The sequence below is a fragment of the Varanus komodoensis genome, unplaced genomic scaffold, assembly GCF_004798865.1.
Source record: "Varanus komodoensis strain SLA01 unplaced genomic scaffold, ASM479886v1 scaffold13_3, whole genome shotgun sequence".
Taxonomy (NCBI): Eukaryota; Metazoa; Chordata; class Lepidosauria; order Squamata; family Varanidae; genus Varanus; species Varanus komodoensis.
This window is the reverse complement of record NW_025335409.1, coordinates 12,771,895-12,796,292: the sequence shown is the minus strand read 5'-3', so window position 1 is coordinate 12,796,292 and position 24,398 is coordinate 12,771,895. Positions and strand designations below refer to the sequence as shown.

The window sequence follows — 24,398 nt, the reverse complement described above, 5'->3', positions numbered from 1 at the left end:
CATCACCACATCAGTGTTCAGCATCGATTAACCTACTATCACAAACATCTTTGCGGTGGCATGCTCAAAGCTGAATCCCATTATGTGAAGCACAATGGTCTCCATGGGCCAATATGATCCTAAAATATCACAGGTAAAACCAGGTGTTTAAAGGAGCAATTAAGCATTAATATTATGCATGTTTAGACAGAAATAAATCCAACCAGACATGAAGTCATCTCGGTTGTAGACCCCAAGATACTGTTCAGTGGTTTTGACTCCTTTTTTTTTTTTTTTTTGGCAGGTATCATGTGCTACCAGCACCTGTGTAGCAGAGAGAGAGAGAGATTTCCATAATCTCCTTGTCAGGAAAATGTTCTTTCAGTAGTTGTGGGTTGGCTTGCACAGGCAGATTTATAACGATGACTGTAGCATCAAGTTGTGACTTGTATGAATAAACAAGATCTCGCAGATCAAACAGCATGGAGAAAGTGCCTGTAACCACTCCTATCTGGAAACTATGCTGAATTTTCAGTGGCACTGATTCAACACATTTGCTACCAGTTATCAACAAGGCACGGGAATGGTGGGCTTCAGGGGGCAGAACCATGTGCACTTAATTGCGTCTTGATCGTTGAGGGGGACCTGAGCTGAAAGCCTATTACCATGATGGGAAAAAATGAGGTTAAACTGTAGATCATACTTGAAATGTCCATGCAAATTTATTTTCTTGCATCTATATGAGGTATTCGGATATCGTGAGAGTTGCAGGTAGTATTCCTATGAACAGCGGGGAGGAGGCAAGCCAATGTAGCTAGTCGCTAGTCGGGGCATCTCAGAGAGAGGCGGCAGAAGGAAAGGAAGCTGGAGTGGCTGTAAGGCAGTTCATGTCCTGGCGGCCCAGGTTTCTTCCTCTCGCTTCTCGCCCCTTTTACGCCTTTCCGACGTTGCTTTGCTGACCTTGGATTCTTCCTGAGCTGGCTAAGAGGAGGCTGGGAAGCGGGGGAGGGCGCGGGGTGATCTGGAGCTCGGATGCCCATGTCTCTGCTTTGGGAATCCAAATATCCCCTTGTCTTGTCACATCCCTCGATGGTGATGGTGGTCTGAATTAGCCAAGCTGTATTTGATAGTAGAAGTCGCTGTTTCTCGTGCTTCTGCCAAGTTCGCCAGCAACTTCTGTGAACCTGGGGGGTGAATTCTAGCGAGAGTGGCGGAAAAGGCTCCTCCTTTGAAGCCCTGGGGAGCTGCTGCCAGGCCCTGTTGATAACAGCGGGATACATGGGGCGATGGTATGACTCTTTGTAAGGCAGCTTCCTGCGGGAGGGAAAACCCGGCCGGCCATTTCTGCTCAACAAGGTAGAGGGCGATGGCGAGCTCCGCGTCCCGGGAAACAGGGCCGGGCGGAGAAATGGGGCGGGGCCGAGATTGCGCTGCGGGCGGATCTGCCCAGGTCCAGGAGCCTGGCGCCCCATGGTGACGTGCAGAGCTCTGTGGAGCTGCTGCCTCGAGCTCTTGGCTCTGTCCTCGGTCGCTTGCAGGTGGACAGCTCCGAAGGGACCGCAGCTGCAGTTCCGCGGCTGCACTCAGAGAGAGCACCGGCAGCGGCGGCGGCGGTGGCAGCGGCAGCCAGAACCAGGAAAAAGGAGAAATAACAGTCCAGTCATGGACGAGGAGGAAGAAGAGACACACCAGAAGCCATGCCCGGAGAGGTAAGAAGCTAGCAGCGGTTCCGCTGCACAGGACCAACGCCGGTTCAGAACGGTGCGGCTGGAGAACGATTGGTCAAGGCTGCAAATGTAGGCACTCTTGCCTGCGAGTAAGTCCCATCGAACGAAATCGTTCTTACTTCTGAGTAGTGTAATGTAACACACAAGTGTAATGTGTGTTACATTACACACATACACTTGGCTGTATGTGTGTAATGTAAAAAGGAAGGTGATAGTGGGATGCTCTTATTTTTGCTTATTTCTAGATACACGTTTTGCTTTCAGTTGCATTGAGGTTGCAGAAAAATGGTTTCAGCATATCACTTCTCCGGTTGCTTTATATATTTCCCGTGTTTGCTACTCAGCTGACCTCTTTATGAGACGCGAATAGACGGAGTCGATCCCCCCCCCCCGGAATACCACAAGACCGAATGGGCATTTTCACAAGTGACGCGAACATGTTCCTCTGCATGGTTATGAGAAATAAAGCTTATGCTTTTGTCTGTGAAGCGTGCATTGGATTGTAGCCTTAGGTTGCAAACCTATCCGCAATTATCCGGGAGTGAGTAAGTCTCATTGAATGACGCGGGGCATACATCTGTGTAGACCTGTATAGGATTGTGGTGTGAGACTGGTCTTCTGTACATAAGTAAGTCCTTTTGCATTCTGTGGGGTGTATGTCTGCATAGGCAGGCAAGGGATCAGGCAGCAGTCCTAGGCATGATTGCTTGGGGTCCCCCTTAAACTCAGTGAGACTAATTCTGGAGAAATATGCATTGGAGTGAAGCAGCACACATGCCTTCTGACCTGAAATACATCATTTATGATGGTTGATAATATGCAGTAATATTAAAGGAAGAGAAAGAGATTTAATTCTATGCAAGTTCTCTCCAGTATGACCTGTGTTACCCTGAAATTGCATTCAAGCCTCTTGCACACTGTGTGTGCATGCTAAGGTGGAGTAGGTTGTGGGGAAAAATATGCACACTGCTTCTTTCGCATTAAAGATACATGGGAATATCATGTGTGAAAAGACCCGCAGCTGTGTACCTTTGAATTACGGTCTCAAAAATGAAAACTGCCTTTGCATGAGAATTACAAGCTAGGTACACAAAAATGATTTGTGCACCACTTGTGCAAATGGGCTACCTCATTGATTAATATTCTTGCCTTTGCTGCCTATGAATTGCATAAGGTTACTTGCTGTTGCCACGATCACTTTCCAGATACCCCACTGTAGTTAAAACCTTCACCAAAGTACTATGCTTTGAATCTATGGAATACAATCAATGACCAAAGCCGCCCCGAGGCTTTCTGCGATGGGCGCGGCATAAAAATGTTATAAATAAATAAATATACATAAGTGTGGGTTTCTCATGATGTCAATTGCAATTGTTTGCAGCTGGGTAAATCTGAGCACCTTATTCTCTTGAAAGTTTGGAAATTAAAAGGTAGTTTGGTGAACATGCTTGCATTTTATTTGTATTCTGGAAAAAATAGTAATAGTGGTTAACCATTATCACTTACCAGTTGTATATAGATGGGCTTTGGTGCTATGTATCTAATGAAGAAGAAGCAAGAGAAAAATGGTGCTTTCTTTGAAAATGAGATGGTGGCAAGCTCTTTCTACTGCAAATCAGCAGATTTCGGAACTGCAAGAGACTTGCAAGGCTTATTTAATTTGAATTATGCCTCATTATGTCTTGATTCTTTATCAGGGTTACATTGTGATTGGCTAAAGTTTAATAGTAATATTTTGCCGTCCAGTTTGAAATAGTACTGTTCATTTTATAGATTTTTTTAAAGGAATGAACAGATCTTTTGGAGGAAATCATAGATAAGCGACAAAGAAAACAGAAGTTGTTCAATTGAGATATTAGTATGCGTTGTGTCCAGTCTTTTCTCCCTCTTATCCTCTTCTTTCCCAGGGGAGTTCTGCCTCATTTTTAGCTGGTGAATAAGATTGGACTGGAGAATGAAAGCCAGGCAGATCAATTCAGTTGCTATAGTTCTAGCCATCTCTTTCATTGACATGGAAATGTGCTGCAGCAGTCTTCAAAAAGCATGTTATATAATCCCCTCCTCCCAAATTTGTATGCCTTACAGCTCTGATGTCTTATTTAACACATAAACACAAAGTTCTGTAGATACATTTTTGCAGTAAGTGTGGTTATTCTGCTGAATTAACTTGAAAATAAGCTGGAGCTTCCATTATTTTAATGAATTATGTTCAAAATAAACTCTGGCCCCAGTTTTTGATTTGTCCAATCTGACACATGTACAGCTTGCTAGCAAAGCAAACTCTCTTTAGCGGTGTCAATAAACCGCTAAAACCGTTAAAAGCAAACTAGCTGTTCAGTGTGCATTTTATTTGTTGTTTGTGTTCACTGTTTGCTGGACAACAATGCAAAATAGTTGACTCTGTACTGTGCTATTGTTTGCTGTTTTATATATTGGTTTCCTTTGTTTTAAACTAGAAATGAGACATTGTACCTTCCTCATGAACAATTTCCCTTAGGGCAGTGTGTCCAAGAATTAATAAAACTATGTTGTTCCCCCGCTCAAATATAATAAGCTCCCCACCACATTTGATCTCTGTCTCACTCCTTCATGTCATGTTCTTCTACACTGGCCTATTCCTATTGCTGCTTCTCCCCTTACTGCTCTGCAGTCTCCATTCCCCTCAAATCCTTGGGCTGGTCTGTTAGACCTTGGGCCACTTTATTGCTGCTTGAGTTGACTGGACTCTCAGCCAACAAGGAATCAGGCCTATTCATGCAATCCCAGTGGGGTCTCAGATTTGAGCCTTGGCCATTTCTGTCAGCCTTCTCCAACTCAGCACCCTGTAGATTTGCCTGACTACCATGCTCATCATTCCCAGCCAGCATGGCCAAAGCCTGGTGTGATGAGAATTGTAGTCCAACACATCTGAAGGGTGGCAGATTGAGGAAAGCTGATTTATACACTGTCATTGTTGGCATAAGATCTGTGGAGGTTTTCTCAGTCCTGATCATGTTTCTGTAAAGCAGGGTTGAGCAACTTTGGGTGATCTGTGGGGGTCAATTTCCAACCCAGAGATGTCTCCAGGACTCATTTTACCACCACAGTGGCCAGAAAATCAGTGGTTGGCCATCTCAAATCATCCATAAACTGCAACAGTCTCAAGAGGCATGTTTAGTTTGAAAACAAGCTAAATTTGACATTTTTGATTCTCTGTAGTGGTTTTCAGCTAAATGTTGAAGCTTATATATAATTACTAGAAAGTTTTATAGGTATTTGTTGATGTGGATATATACAAATCAATGGCATTATATTTATTTAAACAAAATAAATTTAAAAAGTAGGAAACTGCTAATACATCTATTATTTTTTTACTTTTTTGGCCTTTACACTGCCAAATTTCAGCAGTGTGGAGGAGTACAGAGGTGCAGGCTATTCCCTGCGGCGCTTCTCTGCTTTATAGAGATTTGCCCACAAATTTGAAAGCAGCTTCTTTCATGTTTCTGAGTTGCAGTAACATCTGCCAAAAGAACAGAAAGCATCCGGGAAGAAAGACTGGGACTATTTCCCGCAGTGTTGATAGTGGTTCTGAAGGATGCATGGGATGTATTGATTGACACTCATCCCCTGGAAAGCAAATTAAAAATGCAACATTTTTAATTTGCACACATGGTGGGGGGTGGGAATAAGGAATTAGCCAGTACTAATTGTAGTACTTGCAGTACCTGACTGCAAGGTTAAGGAATACTTTTGATTGGGACCGGACTGCACTTTTGGGATTGCTTGGCAATTATAATTGTACTCCAGAACAACTGTGTGTGACTTTTCAAATGTAAATGGATGAAAAATAATTAAAAGGATAGTTTTTGGCTCTCAAAGTACTGAAATAATGTGAAAACTTTTCTAAAAACATCAAGGGGACTACTAGGCTTGTTTAGTTTTAATACGTATATGCAAGACAGCAAGAGATTATATTTAATTTTAATATGGTAACTTATAGCTCTCTTAAAAGCTGTAGGAGTTCATTACAACTGCAAGTGCAATACTGAGCAGATGGATTGGCCAGCAAACAGGTTTTGCTTTTACATTCTTCTGTTTGCCATTATGTTTCATATTTTCCTCTCAGGCTAGAGGTTTTTCACCTTATTTTCCAATGTCCTTGACAATCTATTTATTTGGTTACCTGTAGTTTGTTTTTAAACTAGATTTACCATACAAGCCCATCTGGCATGATTAGTCTTGTTTGCTCCTACTTGTGGAGAGGTATAATTTAGATGATCATAGGCTATATTCTGTTGTTTGTTGAACAAATCCATTGGGAATGGCTGTTTGGATCTTCCAAAACAGTGTTTCCCGTTGAACTAGAGTACTTTGTAAAGGAGGGCTTCCCTTACACTGTGCAATATGGTGGTTAAGAAGGTAAGAGCATAAAAACTCTGGATGGTGGAAGATGATGACTGGATTGGGGTGTTTCCATTGGTTAGCAGGAATGGGCAACTTGTGGTCCTTCAGATGTTTTAGTGTGCAAGTTGCTCCGAAGTACAAAAATGTTCCAGATGCTAGAGTAAACTAGGATCTAGAAAAAGCCTTTAGATTTTAAGGGAACATTCATTTACCATCCATTTAGTTGTTTAATAATACCCATATTGCTTGAATCAAAGGATGGTTTATCCTTGCTGACTTATCTACTGGAATTTCCACCCATTATTCTTAAAGAAGAGGATGGGGAATTAATCCTTTCTTGTCCTCCATCAACAGATCAGATGTTGCAACTTCTGGAAATCAACTAGCATTTTACAACAAGGGCCGCTTCACAACAGATTCTTTAATCTGAATTCAGTTTTCTTTTGAATATGGATTTCTATAAGGTTCATAGTAGCCAAATACTGTAAATGACGTTCTGTTGTATTTTCCTTGGGCAACCAAGCCTTCCTTTTCTGCTGTAATCCAACCTGCACAGCATCTCTCTGCTATTTCTTTCTGTAAATCGATCATCTTTCCTCTGTTCTCCCTCTGTCTCTGCTGTACTTATGTTTTGAGCCCCTCAGCATATAGCGAATTGCCTGGCATTTCCTGTGCCGCGCCGCCCCCCGTCTACTGCTTTTTCTAGAATATAGAAATCAGTGGTAGTTCATTCCAAAAGAACTACCTACAGTGAGTTGCCTATAGTGTAGTTAGAAGGTGCCTTGAGTTATAGTGACACTCTGGATGCATAGTATCCTATGAAATGTTCAGGCAAGCATTCATTCTGAATGCCTTGGGCATCCAGAGGGGATGTGTGTGTAAATGCCATTCATAGTTCGCTGGCTTCAGAATATCAAAAAGTTTTCTGATAGGTGCCTAACATTATTTCAGTGCTGAAAAAGTATAACTGAAGAAAGAGAAGAAGAGTGCATTAGACCTAAACATTGGGAGCAAAGCCATTAAGGTTGCCAAAGGCATTTCCTTTCCAGAATCTGCATTACACCTTTTTGTGTTTGTTTTAAATAGAAATCAGCAATACTTCTTTTGCTCTCAAAGCTGCTTATGCCAGCCGGAGTTTCAAGGTGACTTGTTTATGCATTAAAGGAAGAACAGGAGCTGCTGAGTACTGGATTTTCAGTCATGCTTGCTTGCTGGCAGAACTTTTTCATTTTTGGCCTGCAGGGGAAGCAGGAGCAAGACAGGATGCAAACCTATTCTCCACTGTGGTGTGATCCCACAGTGTTCCTTGTATTATTGCTCCAGGACACCCAACTATTTCTACCTTACCTTATTTGTTATATGGTGAGGGGCTACCTTGGTTTGTAAGGTAGAAAGGAACCTTCTAAAGAGGTGATAATATGCAATCAAAGGATACTTCTCTCCACTGTAATTTGCTTAATAGATACATGAGCAAAGTACAAGAAAGTATGAGGAAGTTTAAATTCCTCATAAAGTATTATCTTAAAAGCACAAACATAGTTATTTCCTCCCTAACCTTATAAACTCCTTAGAATGTTTGAAGGATGTTCTGTGTACATGTGTGTGCATGTGTGCGTGTACGAGTGTGAACCACCTAGCAAATATTCTGGTGCCCTTTATTGTGGAAGCACATATAGCATGTTTCCCAAGTGAATATGCCGATGTTGACTACTCTGCTCTCCTTTTAAATTCGCCTTTCTCTACTTTTCCTTTCTCATTCCTTCCACTTTTTCTGTTTTGCCTCTGTAAGTTCAAGCAGTGACAGCTTTATTGTCAATGCAACCTGTAGGTAGGGCTGTATTACGGAAGAAAGGGCTATCAGCTGCTATCAGTCATGCTGGCAATATATTATCCCTAAAATTAGAGGAAGTATGCCTCTGTATACTAGTTGAACAGGACGGTACTGTTACACTTAAGTCCTGGTTGTGGGGTACCCATAGGCATCTGGTTGGCCCATGCATGAGATACAAGGCTGGACTACTTTGGGCTGGTATGGTCCCTCATGGCTCTTCTTGTGTTCTTACGAGTATTAATGAAGAATAGTTTATTTTTGTTAATTTTCCTTTGTTTATACACAAAGAGGTAGTAGACATGATATAGCAGCTGGCTAACTCCTATAAATGTCTTGTCATAATAGTAGTCTCCTTTCATGTGCAATTTGATCACAGAAACTCACAGGGTCCATTTTTATTATTAGAAAAATGGCAAGATGCCTTTCCTTTTATTAAATTTTATGTTCCTCAGCTACTGAAAACATTTGCAAGTTCTAAGTTCAGATGTTGGTTCATTAAAGCAAAAGGAAAATTGAAGTATCATCTAAATCACTAGATGATAATGTGCATATCATCTGATGCCCTATACCTAGTTGCATCACAGGGGGACTTCAGCCTGCAGAATCATGTGCTTGATTAAGGTCTTGCAAGGTTTGAAATAAAACATCACTGTTAATCTGGTTGTATGGGCAGTGAAAACTCTTACTTTCATTTCCATTTGAAGAGTTGGGTATGAAATGGTAGATTAATCAAAAAGAATTAGAAATAGGCACCCTGATCCTAAATGAATTGGGAGTATTTGCAAATGCCCCATATCTTTCAGTGGAATTTATTACCAGAGGAGGACCAACTATGAGAGGGATCATTTCCATTAAAAAAGCCACAGCCTTGAGATTACAAAAATTGAGCAGGACTGTCAAAAACAGGGTATTTGGGAGGGTGTTTATTCCTAGGGTTGCCATCAGTCAGAGACAACTTGACAGCAAATAACAGGTTTCTTACAGGGTTAGCATTTCATGCAAAAGTTCTAATAATTCATAAGGAACATTTTTTAGACTGGCAAGACTTTCAGATAATGTTTTCGTACATTAGCAGTAGTTAATATTATACCGTTGTCCTTCACATAGGTATCTCAGTGAAAAGCAAATTGTATTGTGTTGTTATAGTTTATAGCAGTCCAAAGGTATTTCCATTTGTTTCTTAAGTTTATTATGTACCTAATCAGTCATATTTATCGCTGGCCTACACACCTTTCATGAAAAGAGAAGGCAGGATGGTTGCTGCAGGATGCGGTTATCTCAAAGTTCATCAGATGACAGCACATTAAAGTAAATGAGATGCAGAATATAACGAGATGCAGAGAGATGCAGAATATAACTTTGCTTCCGGAATGGGCCCAAGAGTTGGTATGAGTAGGCTGACATACAAAAAGCTGGATTTTTAAAAACCTGTCCAGGTTTAGTTATTTAAAACTGGGATAGGAATCTTTCCAGACTGGTAAGTGATCAAATAATGTATATTGTGAGTTTGCCAACACACACATACAGACACACACACACACCCCTCTCAGGTCAAGGGAATGGGAATATATTTGCCATACTTTCCTTGAGGGCCTTGATCACCCTGTTAAGAACTCCAGCCTGACATAAGCACAGTTATTAGAGTTTGTGTAGAATATTGTATGCATGCATCACTTGACAAATATAAAGAAAGGAGATAATGTATTGCATGTTATCAGGTTGCACCTAACCTCAATCACACACTGATGAACTGGAACTAATTTTGAATTATGAAGAGCCTGTGGCAGCTCAGGGTGAGGAAGGTAGAAGGAAGGTGACTAGCCCTGGTATTAGCTCCACCTATGGAATGCGCTCCCCAGAGAGGTCTGCCTGGCGCTGTCGTTATTTGTTTTTCGGCGCCAGGCCAAGACCTTTTTATTTAAACGATATTTTAATTGTTAATTGTTGTTCTTATTTATTGGTTTTAAACTATTGCTGAGATGCTCCAAATTTTTCATGTTATTCTATCTTACGTTGTTTATCTTTTTTGTAAGCCACCCTGAGGCTTTCTGCGATGGGGGTGGCATAAAAATTCTAATAATAATAACAACAACAACAACGATAATAATAATAATATTATCAGCCTGCATCCACGACTCAAGGTTTTTTTCTTCCCTTACCCTATCATCAAGATTTCCAGGAGATCTACATCGTTGCTGTATAAAATGCCAGTTCTACTTCACATGGGGATTGGGTATTATAACTTCCACATGAAGTATTAGCTGTGTAATTAGCTTTTTGTTGTTATGTGCCATCAGCCACACTGAATACATAAAAATCTTTATTTACTTTCTAAGTAATGGTAAGGCAATTTGGGTTACACAACAAGTTAAAATGATAAGACAATTCACAGAAAGAATTCAAACTCCATTCCTTGCTCTCTGCAACTTTCAGCTGCCCTCTCTTCAGAATATCACTGACTAATACCAGGTCAGCAAAGAAGCCCAATCCCCGTGCAGTTCTTTCCTCAGTACAACTAATCCCAGCAGTAAATACCATCTATTGAACAGTCAGAACAGTCCTGTTTAACAGCCACCCGTTTTACCACTTATCCCTGTGAAGTTGACAGAACCTTGGAGAAGTAAGAGCAAAAAAGGGAGAGGGTGCAGCAGGAAAGACATAGGTACTGGATGATGGAGGCCTTATTTCCTGTATTAGTAGCGTTCTGCTTTTAGGCAAACACTGACATTTATGCGGATATAATCAGATGACAATCTGGAGCTCTTGGAGTTGGAAATCACCAGGTAACAGGCTGCCTGAGACAGTCCTGAGCTCTTGAGGAACCAAGATCAGCTTCCACAAGAAGCAGATTTCTCTGTTTCTGCGGCAGATGCTGTGGCACCACTTATTCCCAGGGAACACCAGCGCCTAAAGATAAAGACTTGGGAAAGTAGGCAGGTGAAGGAACATTTTCTTGGAGAGGACAGTCCTCCAGGAACACACAGAAAGAAGCTTAAATGAATACACCATTGTTAGGAGCCAGTCAGAATAAGTAGCTGGAATCTCAGCACAGTGTCATAGCAATGTTGTTGTTAGGTGCAAATTCATGCCCGATCCATCACAACCCCATGGACAACATTCCTCCAGGCTCTCCTGCCCTCCACCATCCCTCAGAGTCTACCCAAGCCCACACCCACTGCCTCAGTGACTCCATCTAGCCACCTCATCCTCTGTCATCCCCTTCTCCTTTTGCCATCAATCATTCCCATCATCAGGGTCTTCTCCAATGAGTTGTTCCTTCTCATTAGGTGGCCAAGAATTTGAGTTTCATCATGGCAATAAAAATGTTTAAAATAATGTTCCTTACTTTAGATGCACAAATGTTAGTGGCAGTTGTGAACTGGGGCTTCTCTTCCATGTTTAATTTCCTCTCCATGTTACAAGCAGTCTTAATCAGGCTTCCTGACTCCATGACCTTTTGGGTGGTAGATTGCCCCCTGGATACTTCTCTTGTTCTAAACATTCAAACCAGAATCCTCGTTTTGAGTTAACCAGTTTGCCAAAATTTAGCAAAGTGTCTCTCCTTTCAGTATGAGACTTCTAGCAAGGAGCAAACCAGTGTTTTCTGTGTGCTTGATTTGCAAGTCAAGGTGGGAAGGCAACTTCCTTGCCTCTCCTTGCCTCCAAACCTGATAAAAGGGGGATAGAATGCTTGCCTTTTTTTCCACTGGGATCCTTTGTAATTTTCCACCCTGTGGTCACTCTGAATCAGGGTACCTCTTCCTGTCAGTGCAGCAGGAGGAATGTGTTGTATTTTCCTGTGTCCCCTATGTGGGAGCAAGTCATTTTTGTGAAAACAACACAAGCTAGATAGATTTATGGTTCACTTTTCTCCCCTTAAGTGTCCTTTTCTTCCCTTTAATCCCTTTGCATGTTTTTCTTTTAATAAACATTTTCTTCTACTTTAAAGAGAAGGTTTGGTGTAGATTTCTGACCAAGATCCAAGAGGGTCTCAATTCACATGGCCTAAACAGCCCTAACACTACAGAGGAATCTGGACCGGGCTATGGAGGGAGGGAGCTCACTCTTGATGTGCTGAGATGACTGCAGCTGGGTGCTCTTTCAGCCCTTGAACAGAAATACCTGGATTCTTTCCCGTCCCAAGCCAGGGGAAGACAGGAGGGGTGCCACCGTCTAGTTCAAACAGATTATTTGGCTCTGAAGCCAATTAGTGTATTGAGAGCAGGGAGGAACATGCAGGAGCGTGATCTATTGCAGCACTGATGAAGGAGCTACACCCGCTTGGATCAGGTTATTAATCTGAAGCCTTAAGTGTCTGCACAAAGCCGTAGAATAACTGTGGCAATGGGCGCCACATCTGGCTGCACGCTTTTCACGTCAGTTGTCCCCTGCTCATGACATCACAATTTCACTTCTCAGTGGAAGGCTGCCCATATAGCAGCATGGAATCCAAGGGGGAGGTGGGGGAAGCATCGTTACATAATGCCAGCATGATAAAGTCCATATATTTCTCAGTTATAATCAAAATGCTTCTTTTATCAGCTTCTGTTATTCCTGTGTATAATCTCAGTAATAACTTTGGAATAACACAGTTCAGGATCTAATGACAGTTCCAGTTGCTCATGCAAGTTGGTAAGTATCATGGAAGGAGAAGCTAATCTCTTTGCTGACTGAGTGTAGCCGTTAGCTGTTTGTTCTGCTTTGGGTGAGGCCAAGGTGGATTAAATTCCAAGAGTGATTTTACAAGGCTGTTGAAGTCAAGGCAAAGGGCAAGAATCCAGACAAAGGCAATCAACAGGCTGTCCAAGGTCTAAACTAGCAGGGTTTAATCAAATTGCTAAAATCCAGACAAGGGCAAGTCCAAGCATAGAGGCATAAGGCAGTCCAACATCCAACTCAAGAGGGTCCAGAACAGTAAGGGCTACAGAACCGGGGAGAATGCAGGCAAGGCCCAAAGCTGCTGTTTCAGCAACTCTCCCTGTTTAAGACTGAGGCTTACAAACCTGAGCTCCTAGAGGCATTTCCAAGGCTAAGCTGCAGGTCATTAAGAGAATTTGGGTAGAACTGGAATTCATGAGGTGGACTTTGCTCATGAGGCAGTGTTTGCTTCTGGGAAGTCATCTCATGCAAGCATGCATCCATCAGCCGGCCACTGTCCCAGCATGTATCTTTAGGTGCTCCACCTGGTTTTCTTAGGGAAATGGAAGTATAAATAAATAAAGGCGAAGTGGTTTCTCGAGGTCTGAAGCTTGAGAAAGCAGGCTTGAATCTTTCTCCCCAGAACTGACTTGGGCAGCCCCTAAAGAGGTTGCCAGCTTGTTCCCTGTGGACATCTGTCTCCAAGGGTTCTAGACTGTTTTTGATGAGTCCCTCAGGAGAGACCTGAAAATGGTGCTCAAAGAGATGGAACCAGCTGTCTTAAAGCAAATAAGGAAAAGCAGTTTACTCATATCAGCACTAGAAGCTGAACATTCCTTGATTAATATATCTTGAGTGTCATCTGTTCTCATGGATGCCTTTGCAAATTTTCCTGGATGTAGTGGCATTCAGGCCAGTCTAGTACAGAAAAGTTTTCCTGGATCTTTCAGTCAAGGTTTTGTTTTCACTTGAAGTCTGGTCTCCTCCTTTAAAACAAGTTGATAACTGGCATATGCAGAGGAGTGATTTTGACAATGATGGGAACTCAAGAACATAGGTTTGATATGTACCATGGGTACCAGGACCAAAACGGCTGAGCTGTACAACACAGACCCATGATCAACATTCCCTTGATTCCTTTGCCTCCGCCCATTCTCCTGTTTCCTCTGGACCAATAGCACTTCACATTGCCTCTCTTACCTAGGCACTGTGTGAGATTTACCTTCTTTCTTTTTAACCCTACCTTTTCCTCATGCGGGAACCATGAACCCAAGCCCACTTTCTTACGTTTTGGCGCATGTGCTCTGTATTTACTCCAAATCTATGTTTCTTAGTCCACTCTAGTCTCCTTTCTTCAGCCACCAGAGTGCTTTGTAAAAATATGTATTTTTCAATTTGCTTGCACTAGTAGAAATTGTGAAATGGGCTCTTGGCATCAGTGGTGTGGGGACTTTGACCTTTCAGTGCCTCTTTTCTGATGTATCCCTCAGTGCTTAACACGCACCTGTTTCTTGTCTGCATGTGCACTTCTGATCGTTAATTGTTGTAACTATACAGAGCTTTTGGGACCTCATACACCCTTTCATGTCTAATTGAGCCAGTGTTTGTTATGGTGTTAAAAGTTCATTTTAATAACTTCTTGACTGAAATCCAGACTGTGCTGTGCTGGAAAACACTTATTTACTAATCCCCCATGTGTAAAGTCTACTGAACTAGGATGATGAGTATGTCTTTTTAATTTCCAGATCTGAATGTGTAGCAAGTGTAAATTATCTGCTAGTGTGTGGGTAGAAAGTGGGTTTGAGGGCCTTTGCAAATCTTATCAAAATGCTTTTTATTGATGCTAGATAGCATTGTAGCATATGATCCTTTTTTCTAATCTTTGAATTGCAAAGGAGAGTCCATTATTCTAGTTAAAAGAGCCACACTGGTGGGAAAATTGACATCAGAGATAATCTTACTTCTAAAACTAATTTGTCCTCATCGTCATCCCATAATTTACCTCACCTTATCAGTTCCTACTTATTTTTACAGTAAAAAATGCACAGGATGGCTCTGTATGAAGATACTTTGTCTTTTGGAGCAAAAATGAGCGTTCAAAATCAAATTGCGCAGATAATGAACTTCAGGACCGGTAGGCTGTTACTTCAGCAGAAACCAGACTAACAACTCCTAGCATGTAACAACCCAAGAGCCTGATGCTATGCATTGCAAAGAGCAAATTTCTGTCTAAGTTTCAAACACCACTCCAGTTGCTTGCTAAGTCATACTCTTGTAGCACTTTTATACAGATTAATAGAGGAAGAGCTCACAGCTTTATGTTGGAAACCAGGATGCTTCCAGACAAGGCTTTCTTGGTGCCATCACACTGCCTCCTTCATGGAAGTTTACAGCAGGTCCAGATTATGCTAACTTTCCTGTGCCACTTCCATTCTTTTCCTACAATGAAGAAAATGGCTTAAGGAGAAAAGCTGCATGATGCCTGCTAATTGCTATTCCCAAGAGCTCAGTCTGGAAGCACCTGTAGTTTTGATCTTTTGATATATTTCATTTAAGAAAGTTTTGTTTCTTCTAGTTGTACACCAAAAGATATTGATGATGAGCCCCCTTTGTCTGCTTGCAATCAGACTTCGGAAGAAGTAAGAAAACGGCAAAATTCAAGTCAAGGTTCCCGAGGAAGCGATTCCTCTAGGACATCGAGAAAAAGCTTCAGAATTGACTATAGATTGGAGGAAGATGTAACAAAATCTCAAAGAGGTAAAGATGGGAGGTTTGTCAATCCTTGGCCAACATGGAAGACACCATCTTTTTCAAATTTTTTAAAGTGGACTTTTACAGAAAAGGACAACAGCAAGGTCCCATCTTCAAAGCAGGTAAATAATTGAATATTACTATTAAAGACACTTGTTCATGCTTGAAGCATGACAGGGCCACTTCATACATCTTTTTCTTAGGGGTAAGCATAAGTTGTTTGAAACAAGCACTTAATTGTTTTTAAGTGCAAATATGATAAATCTTGTATTATCATACAGGAATATTCACCATAGGACTGAATGTATCATCAGTGTAATCTAATGTGTGAAACTTTTCTAAAAGTTGTTTTTAAGAGCAGTTGGACTTGGAATTTGTAAAAGCCCAAGGCTGCATCTGCAGGTGATTTTGTGAATGACCTAGCCCTCAGATTAGCCCTGGGACAGAGTTTAAATACACTTTAAATAAGTTAATCAAACTATTTATCATAGGATATTCCTTTCTACTGAGTCAGACTACTGATTCATCTAGCCCAGTTCTGCCGATACAGATTGGTAGTGGCTCTCTAGACAGCTATTTTTAACATATATGCAAGCAGCAGATTGGAAAGTGTTGGTCTTCTCCCTTTGTGTATTTTAAAAAGAAACTTCTATCCTCTTAATAACTTGCATTGTGTGCATCTATTTGATACCGTGATATTTATCCCCAAATACAAAGCAACTTGGGTGAATTGGTCCCAGGAAAAGAGTTGTGAGCAATACTTGGGCATCTGCCATTTGATTCAGGTTAGCTCCTTGTGACAAATTGTCCTCTCCCAATAGATTACTCCACTGCTTATGCTGGAAACACATTTAAGGATCAAGGTGAGCCCAGGACCTCTTTGGAGTGAGAGCATCCTTGTTGGTTGGCTGATAGTCCCCCAAGTATATGTTTGCAAATGAGTATTACTGTGTAAGTGGAGAATTTGTGCATGTATGTGGAGCCAGGGCCAGAGTTAATCAGAATTAAGACAATTCCTCAGTCTCTGCCAAGGTGCAGTTTAGACCAACCTTCCCCAGCCTGGTGTCCTTGGTTGGGTAGGCTTGTAACTCCCATAATCCTCCTATTTGTCTGGATTCTTCAGGACAGGGCAGATTATACTTCTTAGGCAGAGAAACAACTAGCATGCTATCTCATGTAATGTGCCCACTTCTGGTCACTACACATTTTAAGAAAAATGTAAACAAATTGAAATGGGTTCAGAGGAAAACAGTGAAAAATGAATGTGGTGTAGAAAACTAGTCTTGTGAAGAAATCTGAAGAAACTACTCAGGGGAAGGAAGATTTGAGAAGCAACATAACACTCTTGAAATACTTGCAGGCCTGTCACAGTGCTGAAGGCAAATCTTGTCTTCTGCTGTGCCAGAGGGCAGGACATGTTCAAATAAGTTTTAGTTATAGAAGGGAAGATCACAGGTTAACACTAAGAAAAAAAGTTAATGGTTAAAGCAGTTTGGTGGTGAAACCAGTTCCCTAGGAGTATGTGGCTCACCCTCACTGTAGCTTTTTACTTTTGGATTGGGCTAAATGGCTTACTAAATGCCTTCTGACTTAGTGATGCATGCCACAAAGGTACACTTGCAGACGTGAAATACATCAGAATACATCTGAGAGTGCAAGAAATTGGTGGAGGAAGGTAGGAATTAAGATGCTATCCACTGAAGCAGCTGTGACAGAGCATAAGGTATGTGTATCATATGCCTGGTATAATACCTAGAATGAGTCAAGGAACCAAATCTTCCCTCCCTCAACCTGATTCATCATGTCTTACCTTTTTAACCCAAGCATCACATTTACTGTTACACTTGACATATAACATCCATTTCTCCCTGCATTGACAAGATTGGGGCATGTCTTCCATCAGCCTGAAAGCAATTTAATGCAGCTTACAATCTTAGGATAAAATGAATCCTTCCTTTTAAATGTTCACTCTTCATGAATGTAAAGATGGTCCTGAAAACATGTATCCAACTTTTGTTTCTCTTTATCTATATTTATATACACTCCACCTTTCCAATCAAATAACGTCTCCAAAAGGCCTACCAACAATGGTAACAACGCAGAGCTCATGTGCATACACATACAGAGGCATCCCGGCTGTCTTTCGTTCCCTGTCCAATGGAGAGAGCAAAATGTGCTTGCTTCCATTTTGGCAGCCCCAGGGCCACAGTCATCATAAATGGAGTGATCTTTCTGCTATTTGGGGAAACAAACTCCATGTAGCTGCTTCTTTTCTGGCAAGTGGATGGGACTAGGCTGGCCTTCTTCTTGCGAGGCAGGATGGACCCTTCCCATGGTCATTGGTCTTTTTCCCTGGCTGGTGGGAGACTCAGAATGTGCCTGTCTTTCAGCTCCACAATCTCAATTCTTCTGCTAGTCTCCTGGTAACTCACAGTGTCTGGAATGACCTAGATAGGTATGCTAGGAATGGTTTCATTGTATTTGACCAGCTGTGACAAGTTTAGGAGGATTAACCATGGTCTGGTACACTGGGTATTTTGCTTAAGCATTTGGCTTGCTAGCTGGAACATTCCAACAGCTGTGTCTGCTTCAACATGCTTCATATAGGCCTGTGCATTCCATATTGCCCCTTCAGCAGAAAGCCAGGATCTGATTCTGCTGTTGATCACAGCAATTGGGAAAAGTTTTGGATTGTCGCCTTCCTTCCAAGGACCCCACTGTTGTCTCATTTGTGAATTGGCTGGGGAGTCTTTTGGTTAAAGCAGACAGTTTAGTAAAGCTTAAATACATAGGAACCCTTGTGGTTTCCTCTGGAAATTGAGTACCTGTCCACTGTAGAGAGGGGGCCCATCTCTTGCTCCAAACAGGCTGCTCAGATCAGTTTGTCTGATTCTGAGGAGGAGGTGGAAGAGCAAGTGAGGGGAGAAAGAGTTGACTAATTCAGGGTTACCTAGTGATGCTTCTCAGGTGGTGAATGAGAATCTGCCTGCCTTGGAAAAGCAGCGGTTTGTTGAGGTGGGAGGGAGAGCTGACCTGGTCAGCAAGACCTGGCCCTTGAGCTGGTCAGGTGACAGTGGGAGAAACAAGCTGACCAGGTACAAGGGCTCAGGTTTTCCCACCACCCAACTTTCAAGGAGCAAGAACTACCTTGAGAGTGGAGTCAGAAGCTTTACTGAAAGGAAGAGAGCTGGGAGGCATTGGTTCAGATTCAGCGCTTCTCCCTTAATGACTTAGTAGAAAGCCTTGATACCTACTTATGTAATGCACTTGGTTGATATGCATGTCTTAAGGGACATAGTATCTTGTGTGCAGGGGTTGGGTTGGAGTTAGGTTTGAAACAAGTGTCACTGCCTCCCACTCTAGGTGCTTTGGTTCTACTTATACCAGCATCCTTCTCCCAGTATGCCAATACTAAGGAAGAGAAAAGCTATTATAAGGCAATTTGCCTGGCTTTCTGTTTAAAGAATTTGCAGTGGAACACATTGTAATGTGGCTGTTGTTTTCACGATTTTCTGATTTAATTCACATTGCCTGCTTTCTTCTTGCTTGATCTGAAACATCTAGAGAAAAGAACTCTTTGAAGATTTCATGAAGAAAAAGTTGTCATAATAATAGGGCAGAATGACTTCACATAGGCTTTTAAGAGCTGGAATATGCTTCTGCATCCCTTCAGGTTTTTGTGCTATACTTGACATAAAGTACTTTTTATTTCTCGGGATAGGAAAGGTTTGTGGTGCCTTCTTGAATTATTTATCTGTTTTGCATTTTAACAAAATGAAGACAGTTTGGGGAGCAAATCGTATTAAAAAGGTTGCACAGTATGGCCCCGCTGAACACCCAAGGTTCATATTTATTGTATTCTTCATATTTCGTAATTTTGTTTCATTCTGCTCTGAGGTTTTAAATTTGGAATTGGAGAATGAACATACTATTCTCCCTTCTGAAACAAAGTAGCCTAAATTTAAAAGAGAATGAATTTAACCCTTCAATTTTTCTGTGGAAAATACTAGTTTCCTGAATGAGTCTTTTAATTTTATTTGCATCCATGATGCTTCAGCTATTTCCTGCAGCTGAATATATGAAAGAACTGAGGTGGAATTTATGTTTCTGGAAATGAATTGATATTATTTGTGAGTGGAAGTCTGGACTTGAAAGTGAAGAAGAAAATATATAGAAAGTTGGAGAAAGAATTAGGGTTTGTGAATCAGCTGAACTGATTAGTGGGTTAGATGAGCTTCTGTGTAAGGACTAATCCCATAATAACCAAACATGGATCTTATAGAGAGAAGGGCAACACAATACTGTTATATACTTGTCCAAATAAGTGCTTATTTCTACTGTTGTGGCACTGCACATGAATGGAGGTGGTTTTAAATCCTCCCTGCCGCTCCCACATTCCCTTGCATTATTTAATTGCATCTTTATTTTAAAAACTTTCCATTTATGCCAATGGAGGATCTTTCTTTTTCAGCCCACATGTAGTGGGAGAAGTAGCTGGGTGGGAAGCTACTCCAATAGCTCTCTAATAGCTACTTATGGTGCTCCAGATCCGGGCCTTGCACATTTATACTGCAGTAAGAAAGAGAGATCAGCTATATACAACATATTTAATGTAACCTGTTGTTTAGCTCTCATATTCTGAATGTATTACTGCAGGGGATTTTCTTAACTTTGATTATTACAACAATAAATTTTGTACTGGAACAGCCTTTAATATGCACCGATGTTCTCTGTCTTTTAAATTATTTACCTGCTTCATGGAAATCAGCAAACAGAGGAGAAAATGGATTCCCTATACAAAATATATGGATTTCTCAGACAACAGCCATGTTGAATAAGGCTCCAGTCAAAAACGCCTCAGTGTTGGGCCACAGAAGATCCCCCTCTAGCTTCTGGAAGCTCTCTAAAGGCTACTCTGAAGTAGAGCCCATCTTCATATTTTCAGCTTTTCTAGCATCCCTGAAGCTAAATGTTTTCTTAATGAGATTTTATGTTATTCTTGGAACCTTCAGAAATGAGCCCTGTTGAATGCAATCATCCTTACTTTTACTCACTTCGGAATCAGGCTACTTATTTAATCCTGGAGTACCTGCTAGCCCACAATCTTGAGCAAATAGAACGGTTTATACTCCAGATAGGTAGGCTTGATCACTACATGGCTGTACTTTTGTCCTCATAGCTATTTATTAATTACATTTATGAGCTATTGGCATTTCATGCCTCTCTCATCCGTTTTGCTTCCTCTGCATTCACATTACTGGGTGCTTCTTAAACTTGCAAGTCAACCAGCTATATGGCCTTTGACTTGCAAGCCCTCCTGAGATGTAGGAATGCTGGCCCTAAGTGTTTCTCTGATTACACTGTGGGTCGTAGAAACCATTAGGCAGCTGATGGCTTAGATCTAGCAGGGATGCCTTACTAAGGTATATGAGCAAGTTTTATCTTTATTAAACAGCATTTGAATTTATTTAACTTATGTACTTTAACTTTGTACGCTTTCTGACTTTTGTCTGTTTTCTTTTGCTAGGAGCTTGACAGGGAGCTTCCAGTATTAAAACCTTATTTTGTCCAAAACCCTGAACTCGTTGGAAAAACTGGAGCTGGTATACGAGTAACATGGCTTGGACATGCATCAGTAATGGTGGAAATGGATGAACTTACCTTTCTTACTGACCCCGTCTTCAGCCAGCGGGTTTCTCCAGTACAGTTTGCAGGTCCTAAGCGTTTCCGAGGACCTCCATGTACAGTAGATCAACTCCCAAAAATAGATGCTGTAGTGATCAGCCACACCCATTATGACCATTTGGACTATCACACTGTAATTAATTTAAATAGTCGCTTTGGCAGTGACCTGAGATGGTTTGTGCCCCTTGGACTCTTGGACTGGATGCAGAAATGTGGTTGTGAGAATGTAATTGAACTGGACTGGTGGGGGGAAAACTGTGTTCCTGGTCATGATGCAGTTACATTTGTATTTACTCCTGCTCAACACTGGTCCAAAAGGACTGTAACAGATGACAACAAAGTTCTTTGGGGAAGCTGGTCTGTCTTGGGACCCTGGAATAGGTTTTTTTTTGCAGGAGACACTGGCTATTGTGTAGCATTCGAGGAGATTGGGAAGCGATTTGGACCTTTTGATCTTGCAGCTATTCCCATTGGAGCATATGAACCAAGGTATGTGAGCTGATAAGTTGGAGTCTCTGACCCAAAGCTAAGCTAAACTAACCTGTCGTTGTTAGAAAGCACCAATGGTCCTTATAATGATAGCTCAAAATTTAAACACAGAGGCAAGAAGAAACACTAGGTCTTGATAGAAAAGGGGCAGGTGAAGGGTGGCTAGCAGCAGACATTACAGCAAAAACCAAAGTAATTTATGAGAAAACAGGAAATGTATGAAATTTATATTTGAGAGACTTGATTTGAATTATCAGGTAAACAGGGAAGCTGTTCTTAGCAATGTGAAAAAGAACAAAATGGACTACTAAGAACAAACCTTGCATGGAAAATGGCAGTAAAGGGAAATAGGTTTGCTTGTGTGCTTCTACCAGCTACAGTGCAATAGGCAAGGAAAAATGTTTATTTCTGTTTGCTAGGTGGTTTATGAAATACCAGCATGTGGACCCTGAAGAAGCTGTGAGGATTCATATTGATGTACAAACAAAGAAGTCTTTAGCAATTCACTGGGGGACCTTTGCTTTAGCAAATGAGGTAAGTGTGAACTGTTTACTAGTGTGACTATGGTTGTTCCATTCAGAGTGGTAATGTCAACAACAGTGTGTTCCCATCTTTTATAACAGGCTTTCATCTGTTACAAAATAGAAAGCACTCTTCCTACACCCTACATATAAGAATTATTTAAGCATTCAGGAGTCCATTTCCTGTAAGTCCCTGGTCAGTGCCTCTTGACTGGAAGGAAGGCAGCCTGAGACAGTAACTCGGGCAGCTATTTCTGAGGGCTGATCATTCTTCTGCATCAGATGTGATTAGATCATTTAACCACACCTGATGTAGAGGTGCAGCAGAATTACCTGTTCCTGGTGGGGGCCAACTAGAAGGAAGCAAGGGCAGAATAATGGCCTTGGCAAGTTGGTAATTTGAACTCAGGTTCACTTATTATGCTACACTACTCAGGCCAGACACATACTTGGTGCATTACTGGACTAAGAGCTGCAATTTTCAAGCCATCTTGCATCACTTAATAGGAACTGGCTTGAGATCTGTGTAATGTGAAAAGGACTGCTGATTTTAAGTGCACCTGAAGAAACTAGGGTGTACATAGTTTGTCCTCTTTAGGGAGATCATATATAGCTAATTGCCTTTCATCAAAATTATGTTTTTCAAAGTAGATTTACTTTGCCTTGAAATTTTACCAGGCAGCTTCCCTAGTTGAAGACAACCTCCTAAACAAGAAAGCATTCTGTCTCGGCACTCATGCACACATCCCTGCAGCTTTCTGCCATGACCAGCATGACCAAGTAACAAGCCAACAACTAAGGATGTGGCTTTGCAGATAAAGGAATGGAACCTATTCATTTAGGAATAGGATCTGTTCCTGATGGTTAAGGTTGCCAAGGCAAAGAGGAACATGTTTAGTAAAGCATTTCTCTTTAATTCTGTTTAAATGAATAGCTGCTGCTCGCTCCTATGTGGAACAGGAAAGGGATGTGGCAGTGATCTGCACTCCACTGTCTTTCTAATAAACAGCCTTTCTAAACACATTTACATGCACACATCCTGCCTGCTGTAATGACAGCTATTATACTAATTAAATTTATAACATAGTTCAGAAATTTTACTTCAGCCTGGCTTTAACAGTGCAGATATGGAAACATAAATTACCTGTGTGTGAAACCCTTCCATTTTAAATAGGTCCTTAAGAAGGACTGTGTAACCCACAAACCGTTCCCCATTCCCTTTCCACATGATTTTCTCAACAGAGATTCAGAATACAAATTTATTTAATATAGTTTTATCCCACCTTTTAGATGGACCACAAAAGAGGATGTGTGTCTGTCTTCCAGTGTCTGAGTGCCAGGACTATGAATCCTGGAGAAATTGGTGGTGCATACTAAGAGAAACTCTGGAGCTGTACAACTCAGGACAATTTGGTTTTTAGTACACATTCACCAATCTAAAGGTGTCTTTTTAGTTGAACCTGCAGGAACATCTTCAGCCACTAGGGGAAGACTTCCCTAACCAGCACATTGCTTTGCTGTGAGTAGAGTTATAAGCCATGGGAGAGTACTAGGCTGAGGGGCGGTGTTGTATGTTTGCCCCTACCTGTTGCTGTGGGGCAGCATCCCCCAGGAAATGGAGTGGACAGATCCCTCCCTCAGGGGACTTTATGGGTGCATTATGGTAAAGATTGTGCCTGGGGTGCTGGCAGGCATGCTTTCATTTGCACAGGTTGGTGCAGTGTTTCTAAATGTAAGCAACAACTGTGTAAGACTGCGTGAAGGCTTTGCTGTATCAAGTGAAGGTCTATTCTAGCTCATGGGAAGTTATAACTGTTTGCTAGGAACAATAAAATAAAAATAAGAATCATCTTGGTAATCACACAGTCACAATGAGATTCAGTGGCAGCAGCCAGCAAATAACATTAAAATAGCATTCAGACCAAAACCCATGAAGTCAGAAAATCTAGCAACAGCACAAGGATAGTAATCCAAAGAAAATCCTTTGTTGGAAGGATGGGTCATGGTTTGTTGAAAGGATAAACCCTCACCTAACCCCAAACAGGCCATGGATTATTTGGAGTTGTCTGGCCCTCTAACAAACATGCCTGCTGAGTTCAGATAACACAGGCGGTGCTTGGGCAGGTAATTAGGCAAACAGCATTATGCAAGTACCAGAATAAATTAAGCCACAGTGCCTCACTTATTCTCAGCGATCATGAGAACCAGGCCTGTCACTGAGCAATGGCCATTCCACTGTCAAATATCTATTGAGACTGGCTGTTCAACTTAGGGGAAAACAAGGAAAGTTGGCTGCACTTTACAAAAATGTCTTTTGTTGAAAAAAGTTATGGTCAAAACATTGGATGAGTGCAGTATTTCCATGTTGTTTCACACAGGCAAGAACCAAGTAGA

The 24,398-nt window shown here is 41.5% G+C and overlaps 1 protein-coding gene across 3 annotated transcripts in view; it reads left to right on the top strand.

Annotated features, from left to right (window-relative positions):
• Window positions 1–1,449: 1,449 nt before the first annotated feature.
• NAPEPLD (N-acyl phosphatidylethanolamine phospholipase D) overlaps window positions 1,450–24,398 on the top strand; it is a 25,500-nt gene continuing 2,551 nt past the window's right edge. The window contains exons 1-5 of one of the 3 annotated variants that reach the window (XM_044423432.1): window positions 1,450–1,688; window positions 15,134–15,431; window positions 16,131–16,172; window positions 20,837–21,483; window positions 21,903–22,017. In XM_044423432.1, coding sequence (XP_044279367.1) covers window positions 1,450–1,688; window positions 15,134–15,431; window positions 16,131–16,172; window positions 20,837–21,483; window positions 21,903–22,017 — 1,341 coding nt within the window. Of the gene's footprint in view, window positions 1,689–1,753; window positions 1,796–15,133; window positions 15,432–16,130; window positions 16,173–20,836; window positions 21,484–21,902; window positions 22,018–24,398 lie in introns of those variants that run through there. The other 2 variants (XM_044423434.1, XM_044423433.1) reach the window with 2 other exon arrangements.